Source organism: Convolutriloba macropyga, chromosome 11 (genome assembly GCF_964194025.1).
Source record: "Convolutriloba macropyga chromosome 11, txConMacr16.3, whole genome shotgun sequence".
NCBI classification, from domain to species: domain Eukaryota; kingdom Metazoa; phylum Xenacoelomorpha; order Acoela; family Convolutidae; genus Convolutriloba; species Convolutriloba macropyga.
Window position 1 is genome coordinate 19,018,767 of NC_134478.1, and position 25,049 is coordinate 19,043,815.

General features: G+C 39.0%; 1 protein-coding gene across 1 annotated transcript in view; it reads left to right on the forward strand.

Annotated features, from left to right (window-relative positions):
• Positions 1-15,516: 15,516 nt before the first annotated feature.
• Positions 15,517-25,049, forward strand: part of LOC142349809 (protein HIRA-like) — a 49,470-nt gene continuing 39,937 nt past the window's right edge. Inside the window, exons 1-3 of the mRNA XM_075401592.1 lie at positions 15,517-15,749; positions 16,486-16,655; positions 16,979-17,110. Coding sequence (XP_075257707.1) covers positions 15,667-15,749; positions 16,486-16,655; positions 16,979-17,110 — 385 coding nt within the window. The 5' untranslated portion in view covers positions 15,517-15,666. The remainder of the gene's footprint in view (positions 15,750-16,485; positions 16,656-16,978; positions 17,111-25,049) is intronic.

The window sequence follows — 25,049 nt, forward strand, 5'->3', positions numbered from 1 at the left end:
CCAGCTAACCTCATCCAAGATTTGATAGTATGTTATTAAATGGTTGCTAGGGGGCAAGTGAATGGTTTTCTACATTTTATTTGAAAGAATTTCTATTTTTTGAAATTTGAAATTTTTTCTAAAAATTATTGCCTATCGGTCTTTAAGCCCATGAATTTTTGAAGGCTTGGAATTGGGTTACGGGATGGCGTCTAATAGCCTCTAGATACACAGAAACGATTCTGAAGATTTTAATATCACGATTTTCCGCAACATTTCATTAAAATTTGCAATTGATTTTTTTTTAAATTTTTCGGTAATTCGAGTTAATCAATCTTCAAGGGCCAATGAATTTCTTCCAGTTATTGCAGATATAATACTGGACCGATTTCAGAAAGAAAAATTGGTTTCGAACATATTTTTGAAATAGGTATAATTAAAGAGATCAAATTTTGTTTTAGGGGTAAAAGCTTCTAGAGTTTTAGCAATGAGTATATTTTTGTTGTTTTGATTGTTTTAATTTCTGTTTTTTGGAGATGTTTTTGTTTCTGTTTTCGCTGGCATTGTTCACGTGATCTGCTGGTCAGGTAGAGTACTTCTAAGTTTTTCATTCAATTCTTTGAATTGTATTTCAAGACTTGTCCTGCTATGTTTTTTAATTTTGTCGTCATGATTTTTGTTACGACCATTTGACGTCACAGCCACTTTTTGTTCATTCATTCATGCAATTTCAACTGAATTGCATGTGTGACGTCATTTTTTGATCTTAGTGGAGCGAGTTTTTTTCATGCGCGTGATTAAATTTTTGGTCGCACTTGACTTACCTCACTCTCAAAAATGAAAAATGACTTCCTCAATTTGAAATTGACTTTTATTTACTTTAATTGAAAGAGATAAGGTCAAATGGGTGTGTGTCACTCTAAGTGAAGGTTATTTGAGATCAGCTAATAGAGGCAGCAGTAACTTATACAGATTTTTAATCAAAATATAACAGATCAGCCTTCAATGAAAAGACGAATTTTTTTGGTCTGTCTTTTTTACTGTTTAGACTGCCGATCTACGACTCTATTGCGGCTATTTTCTGGCAATCTGCCAGCTATGTTCTTTATTTACTTGGATAAACAAAAATGTGTTCCGATTTATCTCATTTTGCTGCTTTTTTGACGTTCTGCGTGAAATCTTTGACTTCTCTAGTCTAGTTTTTTTCTCTCATCTGCGGAAAGGTGTTTTAAAAAGAAGCTGCTAACTGGAGCAATGTATAATGAAGCAAAACAAAATTTAAACGGGTTACAGCCATACCATAAACCCAGATCTAGATGCCACGCGTTTGACTTTTGAGTTATTTGGATCAATGGTGGCTGTATTCCGGAAATCTGTCGCGTATGTTTATCAAACTAGTCTGGGGTTTGCTACAGATCATGCAGTAAGGGATCTCTATCTATGCCAGTTCAATATGATAAAGAAACAAATCGAAGTGGAGGATATATGTCTCTAAGACCTGTTTTTTGCTGTTTGGCAGAGTTAGATGGGGCGAGAAGATTTAGTTTGCAAAGCTGTATGCAAATGGAAACGCTTAATAATTACAAGACTTGCCGAGGAGAAGTGTCAAGTAAGACAACGTGTCGGTTCTTATAGTAACTCTCTGCAGAGTAATTCTAGTAGGAGTTTTCGTACTAATATTTAGGTTGCAAGTTTAGGTGCAGTTTTTGTTTCTTTTCCCAAAATATTTTCTAAGTCTTTAGGTTCGCAAGCGTACGGTATTCTGCTGAACTGAGAATATTTTACAAGTTCTGAGGATGAAGAATTGCACTGAGTTTCGCAAGAATGAATTTGACAAAGAATGAATAAGTTGTGCGATGCTTTTCTTATTTATACTTTTTATTTACATTTTTGTCCAATCAGAATTGAGTTCATTCTCTTAAAAGATAGTGAATATTTAATTAATAGCTGCACAGCGATAGCTGGCGCTATTATTGGCCTTCTATTGGATTTTTTTATTTCGTCGTTATGATTTTTGTTACGACCAAATGAACGTCACAGGCAGTTTTTGCTCATTCGTTCATGCAATTTCAACTGAATTGCATGTGTGATGTCATTTTTCACTCTTAGTGGAGCGAGTTTTTCTTTCTCGTTCGCGTGATGAAGTTTTTGGTCAAACTTGACTTACCTCACTTTCAAAAATGACTTCCTGACTCTAAAATTGACTTTTCTTTTTGAATTCAAAGAGATAAGGTCATGTGATTGTGTGACACTTCACTTGAAGGTTATTTGAGAGCAGCTATTAGAAGCAGCAATAAGTTTGACCGATTCTTCATCAAAATGTACTTTATGAGCATTTAATAAAAAAGAATTCGGTCTATTTCCTATACACTTTTTGAGACTGCAGAACTACCAAGCTATTGCCGCTATTTTCTGGCAATCTGCCAGCTTTGTTTAGACTTTTGGCTGCTGTTGTTCGCGGGGCGAAAATGATTTCAGAAAGGTGGCAATTCAACGTTAAATTGAAACGATTAAGAATGATTAGAAGGACTGGGATACTTGTCCTGCTATGTTTTTTTATTTCGTTGTCATGACTTTTGTTACGACCAAATGACGTCACAGCCACTTTTTGTTCATTCGTTCATGCAATTTCAACTGAATTGCATGTGTGACGTCATTTTTCACTCTTAATGGAGCGAGTTTTTCTTTTTCGTTCGCGTGATGAAGTTTTTGGTCAAACTTGACTTACCTCACTCTCAAAAATGACTTCCTCAATTTGAAATTGACTTTTATTTACTTTAATTCAAAGAGATAAGGTCAAATGGGTGTTTGTCACTCTAAGTGAAGGTTATTTGAGATCAGCTAATAGAGGCAGCAGTAACCTATACAGATTTTTAATCAAAATATAACAGATCAGCCTTCAATGAAAAGACGAATTTTTTTGGTGTCTTTTCTACTGTTTTAGACTGCCGATCTACGAATCTATTGCGGCTATTTTCTGGCAATCTGCCAGCTATGTTTAGTTTTATTTGAGTCTGAGTCTTCATGCTCGATACTGAGGCTGTCCAGAAAAGTGTTTAGCTTGGGTTGGAGAACCCGTAAACATGTGAGTTTGATTTATGGTTTTAAGTTGTGTCAAGTCTTTCATTGGTGAGATGGTGAAATTCCTTGCTTCGTTGGGCGTGCTCGTATGTGTAAGTGTTGCTTGTGATAGAGTTCATAAGAATGAGTCTGTTGTCATTTATTGCCAACGAAATACAACTTTTATCGTTGAGGGCTGCAACGTCAGTTTTATGTCTTTTCATCACTCTTTTTGGTGTGTTGGTGGAGGCATCAGGTGCTCCAAGGATTAGATTTTCAATTTTCACCTTCGTAATTGTGCTGGTAGTTGTAGTTCTGTAGTGCAGGAAGAGATTACCCCGGCAGATTTCATAAGCGATAGCCGTAGTAGTAGTGAAGACTAGAAGCTGAGTAAACGGAACTTTTCTTTGAGCCTTTTGAATAGTATTAAATAATGATTCCCAAGTGTCTTTTTGATTAGATTTTCTGGTGTCAGAAGCAAATTGATTGACCAAAATTGGGAAAAGTTTGACGGGAACGGTGATTGTGAATCAAAGGTTTGATTTTCATTTGAATATTTAATAATTTGGTTGACTGCTAACGGTCACGAGTTTTTGATACAGATTTATGGAAGGGGGGGTAGATTCTTACTTTTTTGGATTGTGTTTGTTGGATTTTTTTTGGAAGTATTTTTGTTTTATTGTTTGTCGACTTAATAATTATTATTTCAGAGAAGTGTTATGGCGCGACAGTTAACTGGTTTAAAGGTGTCAAATATTCTGTCGACACATCCAGAATGGTTCGTTTTTATAGTTATATGTTTTTGTTTTCATTTTATAAAATCTTTAATATGGCCTTGTTTAGGCGTACCGGGCAAAGAAGTGATCTATTGGGGGATAAGTAAATTTAAGGAGGAGTATCTAAAGAGGGGTAAGTAAATGGAACTTGGGTGGAAAGAAGTTCCATGCGTTGACGGTTCTGGGATGAAGAGATGGCATCAATTATGGGCTAAGTTAGTTGAAGAGGGGAGGAGGTCAATAGTAGTTGAAAACGGTTGGCCGAAGTTGCCGTTAGAGATTCGAAAAGAAAAAATAGTCGGGTTAAAGGAAGATTTTTGTAGAGAAGTGGAAGCGCTTGCTGATATAAATCAAGTTGAAATTTTTATTGATAATATGCCGGCTTATCGTGATGAATCACGCATATATGCTAAGGTATCAGCCTATATATTTGTATGGCTCAGTCTGCTGGACATTCAGTATTGAAGTAATTCTAAATGGTGAAGTTCCCTCCGACCTCGATTGTAATAGGAGAGATGCAATGATTCAGTTTTGTCCTTGGTGGAAACGATCACATGTAGAAATAGGTGTAAGTGATAGTGTATCAAAGACAATTGTAGGAGAAAAACTTTTTCATTTGTGGGAGCTACACGACGTCCATTGCATTTGATGATGTTGTGGGAACACCCCAGTATTTCTGGAATTAATTAGACGTCCTAAAGCTAGTGAGCTACCGAGTGATATTTGGTTCTCAATATCAAATAAGTTAAGTGTTTTGTCGGCCATCACTCTGTGCTTATGCTGTTTTAACAATGTCATTGGGAGTCTCCCTTATTACTGGCTGGGAAGCACATGGTTTACGAAATTCAAGAGTTGCCCAAAGGACATTTATTTCGTTTGGGTTAGGGGCTCGAAAAGGAGTTGAGAAAATTTTGAAAGACAAAGGCAAGGAAGCCGCTTTAGAATCGGCATTAAAGAGAGATAAGAAGGTCGGTGGTTCCTCAGATGTTACGGAACATATACAATCTTTTGTAAAAATTGAATTCACTTTGACTAAGAGACCATTTAAGAAAAACGTTGAATGAGGGGGGGGGTGCGTAATTCTAAGAGATTTAGTGAAACGTGGGCGAGGTGGAAGAAGACCCAATTGTGGACACTTTCCTGCCTCCAACGGATCCTTCCAAGCTTTAACGTAAGTTTTTGTTTTCATAATTTGGGTTACGGAAGGTGTGAATGTTGATGTAAAAGTAATTGATCGACCATTGAGAGATTGTTATTCCGTGTTAAGGTTGTGATGTATGAATACAAATATTGTTGAACAGTAATAGTTAAATACAAATTTAGGCGCATAATAATTTGTTTAAAAAGAAATCAATCTTTTTCTCAATTCGGCTCGACCGGCTTGATGTCGGATATTCGTAAAAATAATTTCGCCATGTTGGCAAGTACTGCTTCAGAATTCAAAGTAAGTTTTTTGGAAGAAATGAGTTTAATTACTTTTAGTTTGATGTCAATTTACCCGCGTAACCTTTTTTTGCTGAGAAACAAACATTTTTTGAAGAGCTTTTCTCTCACCCAATATGTGTTGTATTTTGTAGTGGCTGCCCGCGCTCCCTAATGCGGTCTTCGATGATGTATATAACTATATAAGAATGAGGTAGAAAGGTGTTTGAACCGTGAAAACGGTTGAATTTGAGTAATCTACTTTTTTGTAATTTCTAGTTTTTGTTGATTTAAAAAAGTTGTAAAAAAGGAATATAATGAAATCTGGTTCAATTTTTATACAAGGTTTACTTCGAAATCCGTTGTAGTGGGGGATTAGATTATCATGAAGGGTCTGAGGATGGTAGGGTAGAAATGTCAGGAAATTTTTCATTGTTGTTCGTATGTGGCTTCGAGGGTGTGGTTGGTAGGGTTTTTTAGACAGTTACGAACTTGTTGGTAGTCATGACAGCTTGGGCTAAACGTAACTGTCTTCGGGGTGTTGCCCGGGTCAACAAATTCAACGAAATGGGAAATGGTTCCGTCATTCCGGACAATGTTGTCATCGAAGGTCACTAGTATTGCTCGGCGACCATGACGTAAGTATAGGTACATTGGGAAAGAGAGAATTGTTGGGAGGTAACCGGCGTCTTGGTATTGTCGATAAATGTCCCAATTTATAAAGGGAGAATTCATATTATGGTTAAAATTACTCATCTTAGTTGATAATTACTAATTCAAATTCTCCTTTTAAAAATTACTTGGTGCTAAATTCTATAAATGACATAACATCAATGTAGGAGGGAGAATTTTTTCAGTAATTACTTTTTGGGTGGTGTTTTCGAAAGTGGTTACCCAGTTTTCAATGGAGTCGTCAGGAAATTTGAGGTATTGATTAAAACAACACAAGGAAATGTTGAAATCTATATAAAAATACAGATTAAATCGTGTGTTTGCAATGGAAACATATGGGTTAGTGTCTTCATAATGTTCGAGGGAAAACATTCAGGGGTAGAGGGCCTGGATATTTATGTGTTTGGGGATATTTAGTTTGGGGTTGTCTATGGCGAGGAAGGGTGTTGGCAGAAAGGGGAACTTGCGATTAGGGAAGGGGTTAAGAGTTCATCTAAAATGTCGTAGTCGGGGGATTCTGTGGTGTCGGGCATGGGGTCGGGATGCTGTGGGCGTTGAGGGAGACTGCTTATGATTAATTGATTGTGAAAAATGGAATCAATTGTGACAGGGTAATCAATTGTGACATGGTATGTGTGCACGGTTACTGTTTCGTTTTTAATGAATTCCCGGGGTATATTGAGTTGGACGAGTGGTTCCTGGTGTAATAAATTGAAATTCTATAACTGCCGATAGGCGTTGTAATTTTTAAGGGATGTAAAAATTGGGTTTTCTGTTTCTACAATGAATTCATAAATTGGTTCGGCAATTCAAAGTTTCTCTTTTTCATAGAATCTGGTAAGTGCCACTACTGATGTCTGTTTGCTGCAGTCAAGTAATAAATAGTAAAATTTTCCCCCAAATTTTTGCTCTTTTCTGAAATTAACTCCGTCTTGTGATTGGTTGGTAATTCAAATTTTCCTTTTGTGCTTTTTGTTTTTTGTGTATAATTATTGTCATTTTTGGAGTCTGAATTGTTGCATTTCTCGAATTCGCTCCCCCTGTGAGGTTGATACTGTGTTTGATTTCGTTTTATTTTAAGTTACCTTTTTTGATTCTGTTACGTGGCAGGTAAGTTGGTTTATCATTTTTTTGTTATTTGGCGTCGATTCCTGGGTTGTTGGTTCGGTTCTGGAGTTTGATGGTCTCTGCTTTCCTTTATTGGATTCGAAAATTGAAGGAACTCATAGTTCTCCGTTTCGTCGAACATTAAGAATGTTGATAATTTCTGTTTCGCGTGTTTTTCCTTTGGTTTTTGTATTAAAGCTGGACTGCAATTAGTTAGGGGCAAACTTTTTTAGCGCATGAGCTGATAACTAAGCCGTTCTATAAAGGTTAATGAGATTGGCATTTTAAAGTTAGTTTTTTAAAATTTCATGTTATTTCAATTTTTTCCCCTAAAAGTATCTTTGAGGAAAGATTGAGGAAAAATTTTAAGCCGGGTTTCACGAGGAGTCTTAAAAAATTAGTCTTCCGCAGGGAAGATTTTTGGACTTAGGCGTTTTTCTTTTAAATTTTTGTTGAATGTTTTTTTAAAGAAATTTTTATTCCTTTTAGACACTTCCGGTTTTCTTCGTTCTGAGTGGGTACGCCCCGTAGTTAGTTGGTAGTTTTGGTTGTGCATGTTCTGGTATATGAGTGTGAAGTTTACTGGTGGAAGTTGGTTGTGGAGTTTACTGGTGGAGGTGTGTTAATATGTTCAGTTGTTAGTGTGGGCTCTTCCGAACTTTTCAGTTGTTTGATATAGTCCCTCAAAAAGATGTACGGTGTATGTACTTGTGTGCTATGGGTGTCCTGCTGGGTGTCAAATTCGTTTTTAATTGCAAAGACAGAACAAGTGAACATTTAGGTAGTGGATGTTCAGGTTGCTCTTGTAGATTTTCATAGTCATTGATTGCAACTAATTGCACTGGCTTCGTTGTCATCTTTCTCCCTTCGTGTGTTATTCCGAAAGCAAACCTGCGGTGTATGTTGACCCATTTATGTAAAAAAATGTGATTACGTGAGATGCAGAAAAACACTTATCAGTAATGAAAGGAATCCAAATAATAGTGACATCTGCCATGGAATGTGTTCTTTCAGTCTGTTTTCAAGCTTAGGCTTCAGTCCTTGAATTTTCTCCACAATTGGTTGCGCTATCTTTTCGATCGTTTGTGTGTTGGTTTTTCTTGAATCAATTTTTTGGAATTGAGGCTGTATTTGATGTAGAATTTGAATTTGTGCTTCTGATCATCTTCAAGTGGCAGTAGGAGGTTAAAGATGGTACTTATTGGGTCAGGTAATTGAAAGTCAAGTCATACTGCCGGTACTGAATCGCAACCGGCTAGATCTGATCGAAAGTGAATGTTTCGTCCACGTAATTGTTTTTCACAACTAATGTGATGATGCAAACTCTGCATCCAGGATGCTCAATCCTCGCTAAAGGATTGCTGCCATTCCCTGCGCTCTCGATGAGTGTATAGTCGTCGCTTGCCGACGTAATTAACCAACGACTGAAGCCGAGATTGCGAGTATTTTCAGTCAATGACAATGCAATTACATCCAATTGCCAGCGTTGCAATGCAAGTAGCTCTTCGTCGTGGTATGAAAGTGTAGCCATGCAGGACTTATAAGTCTGCTCGGTAGGTATGACTTTTTGTTGCAAATTGCGTATTTCTGGGACCCAATGCAATTTTCGAGCTTTGTCATCGATGAACGCGAGTTCCTCTTCGTCGTCTTAGACGGCCATGTGTTGGCTTCTAGGCGCCAAATTAATGCTTTGCCTGTACCCCCGTCTGGCATGGGGATGGGAATGGCATGTAGCACGTTCTTAACTGTGCTTTTTGATGCCTTCGGTATGGCCAGTGTCAAGATTAGACCTGATTCAATTGCTTCAACCTTTGTGACCAATTTGGTCTCGTACGAAAGTATATCTTGGATCGGTAAGGCGAGTGACAATCGATCCTGAAGCCCATTTTGTTGTAAGTGTACCATTGTGAGAAGTTAATGGAGTTGTTGACGGGGAATCAATGATATCGGTAACAGCTGATTCCTTAATGGTGTTATTGATTTCAGCACATGAATGCGAAAGGTGTACACTGCTGCTCGGTAGGTTTCGTTTGCCAGTTTTGAAAGATGTTGCTAAAAACAAGACTATGTTGGTTAATTTGCTCAAGACGGTAAAGGTACTGTACATAGTTTCTCATATATTGTAAATTTTGGCGAAGCGCGGTATATTGGCCCTCGGCCAGCTCCAAGGTTCTGTTCTGTGTTTTAACGATTTCATCCTGCGCCTCTTATGGCTTTACGTTCTCCAGAGACGACAAAGAAATTTTCTTTTTGTTTAGTGGTGATTTGCTCGACATGTTCTGTTAGGTATTGAAGATTAGCCATAGCTTGGCTAATGTTTTCTTGATTTCGTTTTATTCTTGATTTCTTTTGTCGCATCCACCGAAGACTGATTTTATGAAGCAGAGTAATTTGTCTCCAGCGCCAATGCCTATTCCCAACACTGCAGCGGCTGCTGCGGCAAAGGCTCGTGGTTTGCCAGAGAAAGTTGTGTCGGTCCCGGAATCTGAGCGAGAGAGTTGTGACATTTCTATTTTTAACGATTCTATAGCTTTCTGTGCAAGTTCGTTTGCCATAATAGCTTGTTTTGCAATCCATTGTAAGCCGGATGTTGATTCAGTCATGTTAGTATAATTGTGTGGGCAACTAAAGTTCTTTGAAATCCACTTATTTGCCAGTTCTCGAGTGAGATTTGAGTTCTTACTCTATTGCTTAATTGCAGACTAGGTAAGGGACTATGATTTCTGTCTTTTTAAATTTGTCAGTGAAGAGAATTTTCTGATGTAATTTAAAAGGTACACCATATTTAGTTGCCACAGCGGGCTGGTCACTTGAGATGATTTGGATATTTGTCAATAAGTGAAGTAGCAAGCAGGCTGTTGCTTGTTTTGTGAGTAGTTGAACATTGTTGATGAAGAGGTTTTTGTTTTTAAAGTTTAGAATGCTGCTGATTCCGAAGTAGGTAAAATTGAAGAATCAATTTTTTGGTATTTTTTGTGGTATATATAATGAGTGCAAGCAATTGACATTGGACAAGGTTATAACCAATAAGGAAACAGCAGTAATGTAATGACGTCATAGTGATAAACCTGTTCCTGTTGCGTAGTCCAGAGTTTGGTGGCGATTAACATCAATTTGTTGGCCATGGAGAGTAAGTGGAATAACCCGGCTTCTATTCGGTAAGATTGGACCTAGGTCTATTAGTTCTCTAGGAGGTACCCGATGCCTTAGGGGCGATCTGATGAGATGAAATCTGGGTCAGTTTCTGCTGTCTAATATTGAATCTTTAGACAGTTCTTCCTCGTTAGAGTCTTGTTTAGTGTTAGTTTCTGCCGAATCGTTAATGCGATTTTGAAAAGAAGTTGTTACCGTCGAGTCGCCTTTTTGAGGCATTGAAGTGTCGGTTTCCGCCAATATGAAGGTGTCCTCCATGTTTACCGAGGCTTTTGAGAAGTAAAATTCTAGCGAAGACTCGAGGTCAGTGATGCTAGTTTCTATATCGCTATTGTCGCTATTGACTATATCGCTATTCAGAGGTCAGGGTCGGGGTAATGACTGAGGGGGAAGTAAGTGATCACTTTCACTTGAGAATTTTCTTCGAAGACCTGTAGGCGGTTATATACTGAGTGCTCTCTTGCCAACGCCAAGTGGTTGCCGCTTCTCAGGTTGGAGGGCCTCTGAGCCAAATCGGGCATCTGTTTGAGGGAAGTTACTGTTTGCAGAAAAGACGTAGTCTCCCAGGTCTTTTGTTTCTGGTGTTTCTCTTGCTTCAGACGGGACTGAGCCTTCCACAAAGAAGGTTTTTTCGTCGTATATAGGTTCTTGTTGTATTTGTTGATGGTTTGTTGGCGGTTCTTGTGCTGAGAAGCTCGCTGTTTACATTTTGATTGAAAGTGATTGATCTGGTTTCTGGGAATAATCTGGGTAGAGTCATTGCTTTTTGGTTGATGTGGTTCTGGATCTGGTTCTCAACGAACTGAGGTTCTCATCATGGGATTGCTGGATCGGCCTCAAAATTTCGAGGGTCGATTGATTCTAGATCTTTGATTTCATTTTGTGGTTTTACTGGTCGCATTCTGTGTACACATTGTGTAAAGTTTGTGTTAACTTTCCGCACATTATAGTTGGCATTTGTGAGTCTTTTTTCCACTCGGTACATAGGAATCCACCTGCCCTGTTGTTTTTTTCATAGTTGCGATTTTTTTTGTACATTTTGGGTCCAAGATGAAGCAATAATTTATTTCTTTCAGAGGAGATGAATTGGCTTTCCTTTCGTAATATTTCTTGTATTTGAGGTATGAATGAATAAGGTTCTCTTTCACTGAAGCGAATAGCTCAGTTGTTTTATCCTGGATTTCTTTTATGCATTCCGCTTTTGGGGGAAACGTCGGTCAAGTGGTGACTGGTGTGCGTTCGTGAAATACGTCTATTGGCGTACACCCTAGTGCCGGAGCGTAGGGGTTGTTTTGTATGAATACGCATTATCAACGTATCTTTGCCCGTCTGAAGACGTTTGGTTTTCGTTGATTCGCAAAATTTGTTTGAGTGGAGCGTGATTTCTTTCAAGTAACCCAATTGTTTTTGCGTGTTTCGATGTGCAATGTCTGAGTTTGATCTCAAGAATTGTGGCAAGTTCGCTCATTAAGTGTGAAGTAAAAACTGGCCCTAGGTCGGATTTGTGATGGAATGTATGAATGTTTCAGGAAGATTGATATAAGCGCCCGGTCTACAATGTCCGCGTCACCTTTCATCAAAGATATTGCAAATAGATATATCGAGAAACCGTCTATTCCCGATAATTTGAAAGTGTAAGTGTAGTGTGAGGGGTGCGTTTTTCCGTCAAGGTCGATGAGTAGTACAACTGCAAGAAAATTTCGTAAGGAAGACATTGGTTGTAGGGGTGGTCTCAAGGCTGCTGTGGGACTAGATTTTGTTTGTAAATAGGTAGCGCAATTTGGGATGTTGTCAGTGAGCGTTTCTGAAGTTTGGGAAATAAAAATTTTCGAGTTTCCGCTTTGGTACGCGACACTCCTTTATGTCAGCTCCAGACACTGTTGTGGATGCGAAAAGGTACTTCTTTTCGCAATTGAATTGAAACACTGTATTGTATGATAAAGCCGTTGCCTGTATGATGTAAAGTTTTCTGTGTAGGACTCCGTCAAACATATCGAGTCTTGGGTAGTGTTCCAGCTACTTTTTCAGGTGTGTTGAGAGATATTGGCGAGTTGTCAGTGGGCCTCTTTCGAACCAAAGGATAACTCTTTTGATGTCTGAGTCTTTTTGTTGTTCGGCTTCTAGATTTAATGGCGATTGTCCGGTTGTATCAAAGTCATCCATTGAATTGTGTTCGTGTAGTGCTTGGAGTTGCGCCGGTCTTATTTGTTGAATATGAACCTGTTCATTATTTTCTGTTTGGTCTGTTTCGTTGACTGTCTGAATGAGATAGTGTTTCCTAGTTTTTTCCCTGGATATTTCGTGCAGGAGTGTTTTAATTGAGTTGTTCGGGGCTTCGGTGGTAGTTTCAGTTTGGACTTCACTTATTGGTATCTTCGAGTTGATGCGAAATCTGAGTTTCTCCTTCGGGTTTATATGTATCCTTGAGAGGTAACCTGCCGCGAGGTTGGCTTTTCCGGGGATTTGTCCTAGTATTATGTCAAAACTGAAGAGGTGATGAAATGTGTTCCACAGCCTTGTTGGAATGATCTTTGTTTGAAAGAATCTGGTGACAGCTCTGTTGTCTGTTAGGACTAGTACCGGTTTCTCGCATCCCCAAAGGATGTTTGCAAACATATCAAAAGCAAAATGAACGGCAAGAAATTCTTTCGCGTAGATTGACATCTTGTTAATTCGGTTTGAAAATACGTGAACCGAAACTTACAGGCGCATAATTTTTGTGTTCAGACGTTCCGTTTGCCGTTTGGGTGTGATCCTCGATCATTAATACAATTTCGGCAGCATGGAATGATTTATCGGCCATAATGACATGTCTATTGAGCATCGGTAGCCTCAATGATATCTCGCGGGCTGATTGTATATCTTTTGTCAGTTTCTTTAACATAATGTTGTGTTCCTCGTTTGTTTCGATCTTGAGTAATCTATAAAAAGGAAGCAGCTTTTTTCCGAGCTCTTGTAGGAAGGCTTTGTGGAAATTGAAGAAAAGGATAATTCTCTTCGCTCTCGGCATCTTGAATGTTCTGAGAAACGTTGCAATTTTTTGTTTGATGGGGGTCAAACCCTCTGAAGTTATCGTGCTCCCCTAGAATTGAATTTCCGTCAAACTAAAGGCGCATTTATCTGTAGCTAGCTTCATTGCTGATTCTCTTATACACGTAAAGACTGCTGATAGTTTTTTCAGCATATCTGGGAAAATCATGAGCATCTACTCCAATGTCGTCTACGTATTGAAAACATTTGTCAGATGTAATTACGGGGTCAAGATTCTGTCGCATGATTGAGTTGAATGAGCTGAATGCACTTCTGCTCAGTGCTTGTGCTAATCTTAAATGCGTATGTTCGGGATGCAAAATTGAAGGCAAGCAGTTGAATAGGTTGCTCGTCGGCCATTGGCACGGAGTAGTATCCATGGCTTCCATCCATTTTGCAACAGAGCTTTTTGCCTGCAAGATGGCCTCCTGCGTTAGCCAGGGTTGCTATTGGGAAATTGTTGTTGTTAGTCATTTCGAATGACTAGCTCCGAGTTTGAAACAGTCCAACATGTGTTTCAACGAGTTAATCGATTTTTCGTGTTCGGAGTTTCTAGCTGCCGCTGCCTTGAAATTGTCTCTTAGCGCCTCACACACGGCGCTCAAATTACTCGTTTTCTCTTTTTTGTTGCCTCTTTCGTCTTGTGGCAATGATCGTCCAGTTTTTGGCGGCGAAGCTCGACTAAGTCTTTTTGAATTGAAGTGTTTGTACTCTTCAACTTTTCTAGTTGAGGAGTACCAATATCGCATCTAGTTGAACCGTCCCGTCTCTAGTCTGCGCCTCTAGGATTTTCTTAAAAACGTTAAAGATGTTCTTGAATTTTTCTTTGTTATGGTAACGGTGTTTGTGCACTACTGGCCAGTCTGTTCACTCCTCCTCTATTTGTTAGTAAATGGTCATCTTAATAGTATGTTTTGAAATTTGTGGGTTAATAAGGTAGTTTCTCATTGAAAATATTGCGGATATGGGACAATTTTATTCAAGAACATGTAGTCCGTTTTGTAGTCCGTAAGGCGCTGCTGAGGGACGTTGAGGGGATACACAGTTCTCGTAGTATTAGGGAGCTGCATTTCTGGGATGATTTGGCGCAACAAAATTGTTTGTATAGCATCCACCCGATAAAATAGCTCAAAGATATTTTTCAGTTAGATATTAGTCAGTAATCAGTTGTACCCATAAAATTTGGTTGGTTAATTATAGGGATCAAGTAGTTTTTTCGAAACAAGATTCTGAAACATGAAAGCAGTTAAGCAGCAAAATTTGACAAAAATTGCTTAGCATTAGCAAATCTTAGACAGCAAATAAGGGTAGTATTAAACTTGGTCATAATGTTATCCACAAAATCACTATCAGAAAGCCAAATGCATTTAATTTTTTTTTCAGAAGTTTTGCAAAGTATTAATTCAGAACAACACGAGATCTCCGAATAGTGTCCTAATTTGTTGAATTGCTTGTAAAAGTTTTTTCAAATGTGCTTGATCTCAAAAATAAGGAGAAAAGAAAGAATAAGGATCTCAAGAAAAATAAGTCAGTGCTTAATAAAGCTGAATCAAAATTTATCGCATAGGTTATTGTTGACAGAAAAACTTTGTTACCGTTTATAGTTCAGAGTGACCTGAAATGTGCCTGGTAGCAGGTGAAATTACAGGGTGTTAGCATGGTATATTTGATAGCTGTTTATTGTCATACTTCGCCATCCGTTTTGGCAAAGCCCTTTTAGTCAGTGTCACGTTAAAGGAGATGTCTGCATTTAATGAGGAGGTCTTTTCGGTGCTCTAGTCATAACTGTTGTAGAAGTTGCACTAACTTCCCTAGTGTTCACTAATTTACTAATTCATAACCAATTAAACAATGTCAAAGCCAGGTGCTCTTTATTCTTGCTAACTTAATAACTCGTCTATTTAGGTGGATTTTGCTCTTTTTGCGATCATGATTGAATTGTGTTTGGTATAAATTGTTTTGTCAGTAAATTCGATGAATATGAAAAATAAGCAGAAGGAGCAACTTATTGAAAAACTTGTTTTTTTATTTTGTAAATTAATTTCTCAATTCAGACCCAACTGAAATTAAATTGGATTTCTTTCAAAATTTTACGTGATGTGAATTTGTCCCCATGTGCTATAGTTCTTCCAACTTGCTATAGTGACATTGAGATGCACTGTTCTTATTTTTAGGAGTAGCAATATGATATCTAGTAAAGATTTTTCAATTATAACTTTTTACTATAATCTAGTTTGCAGGCATCGCACTGGGTTCATGAAAATATCTTGCATATTTTTCAAGCGCGTTGTTGAATTGTAACGTGATTTTCAGACCAGACTATGATCTAAAAAAATACTGCTCAGACTATCTAAACTGTCTGTGTATCTCAACTCCTTCCTCAGGGACGTTTTGGTACGAATTAGAACCTTCATGAATTCGGGAATCTTCTTGGTTTCGTTTGGCTAACTTGCATTTGGAGACAAAGATGGTGCGTGTTCATTTCCCTCGATGGATCTGCAGCTATCCTTCTGCTATGAGTTCTATCGATATTCATCCTGACGGCACACGGTTACCCATCATTCTTTCTCCGCCCCTGTTGCAAACTGTTTCTTTCAGTTTATTGCATTATTTGTAATTCAAGTGCAGCAAACGAAAAGGACAGTTGAAGTGAAATAAAATAATGGGTCAAGTGAAACACGTTCAATTATAAAATTGTTGTGGAAAACAAGAAATTCACGTGAAACAACTTATATTCAAGAGAAACAGTTTTTTGGTTGGTTTTTATCTTTGTGTATTTTCTTTTGCCAAGCAGTAGAAAGTATTGCAACATCCCCCATTGGTCGGCATCTCTCGCTAGTTAATCGGACGTTCCCCATGTTGCTTCTTCATTTCGTTTCTAAATTTTGTTTTTATTAAACATTCGCATTATGAAACAGCATAAAAGTAAATGTTAATCAATTATTGTTTCACTCGGTTTCCCTATGCTTAATTAGAACTGCATGAACGAACTACTCTTTCACTTCAGTTTCCGTTCTGTTCACTTAAAACCAATTTTTTTTTGTTTCAAACGGATTTCAAATGGTGTAGTTGTCATTTGGATCACTTTGTCATTTTTTATAATTACCGTAATCTTTTAATCTGTATTCTGCACTGCAGAGAACAGGCCACATATAGAACTTCGTTTTAAACAATATTTGTTATTGAAAAATCTCGTTAGGAAATGTCTCCTCCACTATTGCCCTGGTTTATATCTTGCTCAGTGACGCCAGCGATTTAAACATGGGTTCACGATTTCATTGTTCAGGTTTGTGACTGCTGTCAATGGTGATAGTGTTAGTCCTGCTAGGCTGACATTCTGGAATATGGAGCCGGTGAGAAACAAGAACAAGAAGTGTCTCCCAGACCAACAGCGACAGACAAATCCTCAAACTCTGGAGACTGTAGGTGAAAGTGGTGGTAGTGAAATTCAAGAAGGTAAGTCCCCTGTCAAACGAAATATTTTGAAAAGAGTAAAGATTCTTACCAACTTTTATGATCTTACAATTAAACAACAAACGAGATCAATTTGCAAAAGGGGATTAATTTTTCGACAAAAAAATCCTGCTAAAGCAGGAAAATTATTCATCCTTTGCCAGAATCATGAATAAATTTATCTCCGATCGGATGAATTAATATTTGGATGCTAAGTTTGTTGTTGTCTTCATTATACTCCAAACGTACAAAGTTAACTCAAAATTAAAGTAATGAAAGGACCGTTTTATTACACTCGTTTACTTGTATCAAGTTTTGTTCGATAGCTTCTTCATTGGGTAGAAGACCAGAAGCAACTGAGGAGGAGGCTGAGCCAAGGGTTCTGTGTGAGAAGGAAGTGCCTCATGCTAGTGTCAATTGTGTCAGGTGGAGTGGTGCTGGTCATCTACTCGCATCAGGTGAGCCATTTGAGACGGCTTCAAATGGAAGCAGAAGGTTGAATAAATTCTGTTCACCGAGGTTCTATGTTAACACGCAACGTTATCTTTTATGTGAGCCAAGCTTTTATTTTGCGGTGCTCTCGACTCTCAACAGTCCGAATAATTCGGCTCTAATGGTGCTTAGTTGTTTTTTTATACAAGAGTGTGCTCAATTTTTGACGACTTTTGAGTTAACCGGAATTCAAATTTGAGTTACAATTTTAATCACCCCAAATTTTCAAACCCTTTTATTAAGTAGAGTCGGTTCCAGTTTTCGTAGCTGGTTTGCTGTTTCGTGCTTAAGCTTCATTGTTTGCGCTTGTGGGTATTTTTCCGAACTGCATAAAGTTTTCTTTTTAATAGCCGCACAGTGATAGCGGTTTTACAATTCAAAGAATTTGAATTGTATTGGAGCGCTGTCTTTTTTTTAAGATCTGTTCACACATTTTCATGATTTTTGAAGTCAAATTGGAGTAGTGATTTTGGTCACGCCGAAACAGGAAGTGGAGCGAAAAAGCGAGTGGTTTTGCGGCGTGAAAAATTTTTGTTCTAATTTTAAAGTAGAGTGAGAAAACGGTGTTTGAACAAAAATTCGCTTTCTCGCTAGTCGTTTTTTGTTCACATGCGGCAATTTCACTTTTATTTTTTACTACTTCGATTTTTTGGACCCGATTTTTTTTCTAAATGGTTTTCCCAATTGACTCATAGTCCGTTTTAGGTCTAGTTTTCTGTTTAGTCAATTAAAATTCTTTGAATTGTACGTCAGGACTTGTCCTGCTATGTTTTATTTCGTCGTCAAGATTTTTGTTACGACCATATGACGTCACAACCACTTCAAATCTGCGTTTTGTTCATTCGTCATGCAATTTCAACTGAAGTGCGCGCGTGACATCATTTTTCGCTCTTAGTGGAGCGAGGTTTTGTTCATTCGCGTTATTAAATTTTTGGTGACTCGTGACTTACCTCACTCTCAAAAATTACTTCCTCACTTTGAAATTGACTTTTATTTACTTTAATTGAAAGAGATAAGGTCAAGTGAATGCGTGTCGAGAGCAGCTAAAAGAAGCAGCGGTAACATACAGATTCGTAATCAAAATATAACATCTCAGCCTTCAATGAAAAGACTTATTTTTTGTGGTCTGTCTTCTTTTACTGTTTTTTTGAGACTGCAGATCTACAAAGCTATTGCGGCTATTTTCTGGCAATCTGCCAGCTATGTTATTAGAAGTGACCCTATACACACTTTCAAGGTAATAAAGTTTTATAAGAAAGTTTTTTATTAATAAGCCTTCGCCAGTGAACTGATGGAAGCATTTATTTTTAAAAAACTTTTACATCTTTGACTTCTCAAGTGAATTTTTCACGTTTTTGTTCTTCATTTTTGAGTGATCTCTATTGCTCTCAGTCCGAAGTAAAGCTTGTTGCTGAAACAAATTTGATTTCAGTGTAGCAAAAAGAAGGAACCTGATAGCCGAGTGGGCAAAGCTTCTGGTTAGGTTTCGGGTTTGGTTCGAATCCCGGTGTGGGCAAATGTTTTCCCACCTGCCTGTCGTTCGAGAGCATTTCTTCTGACATTAGTCGTTTTATGTTTATTAATAGCCGGCTCAGCTTCTCAGCCGGCCATTATGGTGCTCCTATTTTTGTTTACTTCATCGCACACAAATTTTTCGCTTTACCTGCTTGTTCAGCAATTTGCGTGAAATGTGTTACCTTCTCTTGACTAGTTTCACTCTTCGCTAATTCTGCTCAAAGTGTTTTTGGACAGCAGTTGCGCAGTAAAGCAATTCAAAATGAACAGAGTCAGTATCAAAAAACGAAATCAGAAATAGAAACGGATAAGCATGAAGCCGTTTTGGATATCCGCGCTAATCGAACTTTGTTCTTATAAGTCTTAGTTACTAGCTCCTGAATCGTCTTACTGTGTAACAGGAGTATGTTCAAGTGAAAAATGACAATTTTCTCACTAATTGTTTTACTGCGAACATCGTTTTTTTTTCATTATTTTCTTTCGGTGGCTATTTTCCGGCAATCTGCTGGTTTTGTGTATTGTTGCAACATATTTTTGAAACAGGGGAATTTATGCCAGGCCTGCGTTTCTTTTTTTTCAGTCTAATTTCACATTTTGTTTACGCATTGTAGAGAAAAGAACACAATTTTGTAGCCCTTGGAGGCTAGTTTTGATTTTTATAAAAAGAATCCATCAATTTTATTGCTGTCTAGAAAATGGGAGCTGTTTAAAAATTGAAAGAAAAACAAGAAAAGGAATAAATTGTGGGGTAGGAGTCGTTTCTTTTTAATAGCCGCAATGTGATAGCTGGGGTTATTATTGGCCTTCTCCTGGTTTTTTTCGTCAAGATTTTTTTTACAACCATATGACGTCGCAATAACTTGAAATATGTTTCTTGTTCATGGAAGTTGAATTGAATTGCGTTTGTGACGTCATTTTTCACTCTAAGTTGAGTTTATGTGTTTCTTCGCGTGATTAGGTTTTTAGTCACAAAAATAACTTTATTTTTACTATAATTCAAAGATAAGGTCAACTGAGTTCATGCAACTCTAATTGAAGGTTTTTTGAGAGCAGCTTATCGAAATTAATCAGGTTATTAATCAAAACATAACGTCTCGGCATTTAATGAAAAGATGTTTCCTTTTTGGTCTGTTTCTTCTGTCATTTTGAGACTGCAGATCTACGAAGCTCTATTCAGGCATTCTACCAGCTATGTTTTTTTACGTTTGCGTCTTCCCTCCTGTTAGTGCCTTCTTCAGTTTTTTCTTAATTCCATTGATTTTTCATTTAATAAAAACAGAAAAACTGTAGAGGATATGAGAATTCAAGACTCTCTGACCTTAAATAAAAAAAAATTACTTTACTTTTTCCAACCATAAATTAATTTTTAAAACTATTGTCTTGAGTTCTTTCGTCAAAAGACATGCCAAAGGAAAATTAAGGCTTCAAAAACAGACTGGTTGATTCAACAGCAAAGTTATTGAATGATTATTAATTGCTACGAAATATGTTGGGTTTTGGATTTTCACAAGCGGAATAAAAAGCGTTTTTAACAAAGTAGAAATTTCTCAAAATGAGAGAATAACAAGAATGATATTTTACAGTAGAATTTAGAGACTTACAGGAGAGATCTGATTCTTAGATCAAGATGGTGATTTGATTTTGCCGATGAAAAAAAGGCTCAAAAAACAGCTGCATATATACCCATTATCAGTTCGAGAATGTCAAGATACAAAACTAATCTTAGCACCGTGATTTACAGTGGGGTCGTAAGGGTTACCCAATATGGTTTGCTTCTGCAACCCAGAAATCTGTCGCAGGGGATACCATAGGGTATGCATTTACACTTTTCTGAGAATTCGTTCACATTTCTGGTGGTGTCATAATCATTCAGTACATGCTGGGAAGATTTTACATCAAATAATCTCACTCTAATCTTAGTTATATGGATTCACCAATTTGAACCGAATATTGATTCTAAGCACCATTTCTTAACGATTCATTTATATAAATTCTCTGATCAAAATCAATTTGCTTTTGTCTTTCTAATCTGATAAGTTAAACTTTCTTTCTAATTCTCACTAAGTTTAAGACTACAGTTTGATCCATATTCTACCACCCCTCTCAGACTTGAGCTGATTGTGTAGAGTCTGTTCCCATCAAAACAGTTCTGATGTTTCCACCTTCGATAGGGGTAAAGGTTTCGTGAAGATGTCGGCTGCCATTTTGTCAGTAGGAACGTAACGAATTGAGATAGTACCATCTTCCGTCTTGTCCCGAATGAAGTGAAATTTTGTCTCAATGTGTTTGCTCCTCTTGTGCATGACTGGGTTTTGGCACAATTTAATACAACTCTGGTTGTCCTCTCCAATTGCTATTGGATGTTTCTGTTAGATGCCGAAATCCTGCAGAATTTGTTTTAGATACAATGCTTCTTGAACTGCTGCTGCCATGCCCTGATATTCTGCTTCTGATCAAGAAAGAGCAACTGTGTCCTGCTTCGTGACACCCCGGCTGAGTGCTGCGCCACTTCCGCTGAGCTTGAAGTAGTAGACCGTCGTTGATTTTCTGTCGATCACGTCACCAGACTAGTGCATCACTTTCCCCCATTAAATCATAACTAGCTTCTTTTGTGTAAGGATGTTTTAAACATTTTGAACCTTGAAGATATCGCAGAAGCCTTTTTCCGCTTATCCAGTGTTGATTGGTAGGTGCATTCATATGTCTGGACAGAATGTTGACTGTGAACATGATATCTAGCTTCGTCTGTTTGGCCAGATACAGAAGTGAGCTAACCAAGCTTCTGTAGATCCTCTGGTCCACTTCTTCGTCTCCACTCTTTGCTGTCTGAAGTTTCAAATTCAAATCAGCTGGAGTTCTGGAGGGTTTGCATTGAACCGTTTGAAACCACTCAAGCATTGTTTCTATGTAGCGTTCGTGGTCGGCTGTGACTTTGCCCTCTTCTCGTCTGATTCTTAGACCCAGAAACCAGTGTATTCTCCCTCTGTCTTCCATGTGAAATGTTGCTTCGAGTGCCTTTTTGACATCGGAGATCACTGTCATGCTTCTTGATGCCACTATAATGACAACCCAGACCAAGATAAAGGTAAGACCCACTGTCTCTGCTCTTGCGAACAAGCAATGGTCATTCCTGCTTCTGGTGAACCCCTGTCTCGATAAGAAGTTTGCCAGTTCCTTTTACCAGTTGTTAGCTGCCTGTTTCAAACCATAAATTGATTTATTAAGTCGGCATACTAACTTCTCTCCATCTGATTCTTGTTTTACAAACTCTTGTGGCTCTTCCAGATACACTTCTTCCTCTATTGGTGAGTGCAGGAAAGCCGTCTTGACATCAAACTGTGCATCACATGGCCCTGCTTCGCTGATAGTTGAAGTAGAATCCTGAATGTCTGTGGCTTACAGGTAGGCGCAAAATTCTCCACCTGTTTGAAGCCTTTTGCCACATAGCGCGCTTTGTATTTCACTTTGTAGACCCATTTGCCCGGTATGACGTCCCTGTCTGTGGGTGGTCTCACTAGGTTCCAAGTCTCGACTTGGAGTGCCTTGACCTCGTCCTTCATCGCCCGGTGAAACTGGTCCCAATCGTCACCTTGATTGGCTTCGTAGACTGTTTTGGGTTCCACATAGTCACACTCAGTCACAGCAAGATGGGTCCTGACTTCTCCAAAAAATTGGTGAACATTCCTTGTTCATGTCCCTCGTCTGGGCTCTGCCCTGTCCGCTTGCTCCAATGCCTCTTCAAAGAAGCCAACTGTCTCTGACTGTGAGAAGTCCTCCGTTTCACTGTCTTCCGAGTCTCTGAGACTCCCTCTTGTTGCAGTAGATTATTCATCCAGTGCTGCTTCCTCAACATCTGAGGCATCTCGTCTCAGTGTCGCTTCTTAAGTGTTCACGCTCTCTGAGTCATGCCACTCCTCCTTTATTGTAGTAGATTTGCCCTGCTCCTGTTTTTTGCCATCGTCTTGATGACCATCATCTGGGTGCCAGATCCCCAGTTGCTGTGAACCTCATCTAGTAGGTCGGGCGTCTGTGTTGTCAGGGATTGAGCCCACTTCTGTCTCCTTGATGATCACATCTCGAGCTGCCGCAACCTTGCGTGTGTTGGGTACGTACACCAGGTTATCAGTTGTCTCCTTCAGTGTAACCCACAAACTTTCCTTCCAGTGCCTTGGGTTCAAGTTTGCTGACATCTCTGTCCCGCTTCCTCATGTAGACTGTGCAACCAAAAATAGATAATTTTTTAATCGAAAGCTTAGGTTTTATGCCTCGCATCAGCTCTGCTGGGCATTTTCCTTCTCGTCTCACAATCAGTTTCCTGATCCTTGTTAAGTGGAGAATTGCTGCTCCCCACATCATCTTGGGAAGACCCGAGTCAATGAGCAAACATCCTGCCATCTCCAGCAGTGTCCTGTTGCACCTCTTAGCTAACCCATTCTGTTGTGGCGTCTCTGGTATGGTCTTCTCCTGTATAATTCCCGCATCTAAACAGTACATCTTGAACTGCTCTGAGAGAAACTTCTTCGCATTGTCTTGTCTCAGTTTCTTGGGCGTCCCCACCCTGAGAATAAACTTCTTCAGGCTTGCCAGTGCTTCACTTTTTGCCTTAAGCAAAACCGCGAACTGGAACCCTGACAGTGAGTCTACTCTGAATGGTCCCATCACGTCTGTAAACGCCCTCTCCAGCCTCTTCTGCTTGGGTCTCTGTCACTCTTGGTACTGGAGTCTTTGTTATCTTGGCCAATGCGCACACATTGCATACTTCATCGAGTTCCCCCACTGTCTCTGATGCATTCCTGACCACATCCGCTTGATTCAAATGACCCAATCGTCTGTGCCAGTTCCTTGCAATGTCAAGTTTCACGCTGTCCTGATCACATCCGCTTGATTCAAACGACCCAATCGTCTGTGCCACTTCCTTGCACTGTCAAGTTTCACGCTGTTGGAACTCATCTTGAATTCTAGAATGCTGCAGGGTAAGTCAAATTTACTTCCACTGGGTAAGAGCTGCCCAGTATTCATCGTCTGGTGAAGCGAATGTTGGACCCATTGCCACTGACTCATGTTTGCCTCCATCTCTGTCTCTTGCATGCCCTGTCTTGGTGACCTTTCTCACCACACTTGATGTATTGTGCTGTCTCCTTCCTCCTGCAGTCCTTGGCAAAGTGTCCGGGGATCCCACACACAAAGCAGTTTCCTTTCTTGGGCCCCTTCTTGAAGTCACGCTTCACTGCCAGTGCCACTGAACCACTTTGTCCCTTGTGCCTCTGTGCTGTGCTCTCATGGAAGTTCTGCAGCCTTTTCCTCAACTCTGTGAAGTTCGTTGCCGGGTTAAAGCTTTCCTGTATAACAAAATTTTCATACCTCATTGGCAGTCCATTGAGGACCAAGGCGTTGAAGAGGGTCTCTGAGACTGCTTCCCCTGCTTCTTGTAGCCTTGTGAGCAACTCCTGTCCTCTGATGAAGAAGCTATCCAAATACTCAGCATCCTCGAGCTGCAGTCGAGCAAGCTGTGCCACCTAAGTCAACACTGTCGGCGTCTCTACACTCTGAAATCTCTCTTGCAAAAGCCTCCAAGCCTTTGCTCCATCGCCGATGCCGTCATCTCCCACACAGTCATGTCTCATCAGCATAAGGGTTGTTGTATCTGGAGTCAGTGCCAGATGGCACCACACACTGTTCCGTTTCTCTTTGATGTCTGCAACTTCCTTCTCATTTGCATCCTTCAGCACCTTGTGGTTTTTCTTTTCATCATTGCTCGCCTCATTGGCTAGTGGTGCAGGTTCATTGGGTTGCTCCTCTGTCCGAAGTAGTGATTTGTAGAGTCCCTTCGTCTGCATCATTGCCACAAATCTTGTGCTCCAGATTTGAAAGTCATGTGCCTTTCCTTTGTAGGTCAGCAGCTTCACTGTCTGTTGATCCATCGTAGTTTGAGCAGCCGAAAACAGTTGGGAAAAGAAAAGGTATTAAGCAGAAAAGGATTATGACTGTCAACAACAAATTAGTTTTGTTTTATAAATCAGTTTTATGACTTAGAAAATTGCTGGGCCCATAACCTGTTGGGTTATGGGTTTTCGCAAGCGGAATAAAAAAGCGTTCTTAACTAAGTAGAAAAATTAACTTCTCAAAATGAGAGAATAACAAGAATGATATTTTACTGCAGAATTTAGAGATTTACAGGAGAGATCTGATTCTTAGATCAAGATGGTGATTTGATTTTGCGGATGAAAAAAAGGCTCAGAAAACAGCTGCATATATACCCATTATCAGTTCGAGAATGTCAAGATACAAAACTAATCTTAGCACCGTGATTTACAGTGGGGTCGTAAGGGTTACCCAATATGGTTTGCTTCTGCAACCCAGAAATCTGTCGCAGGGGATACCATAGGGTAT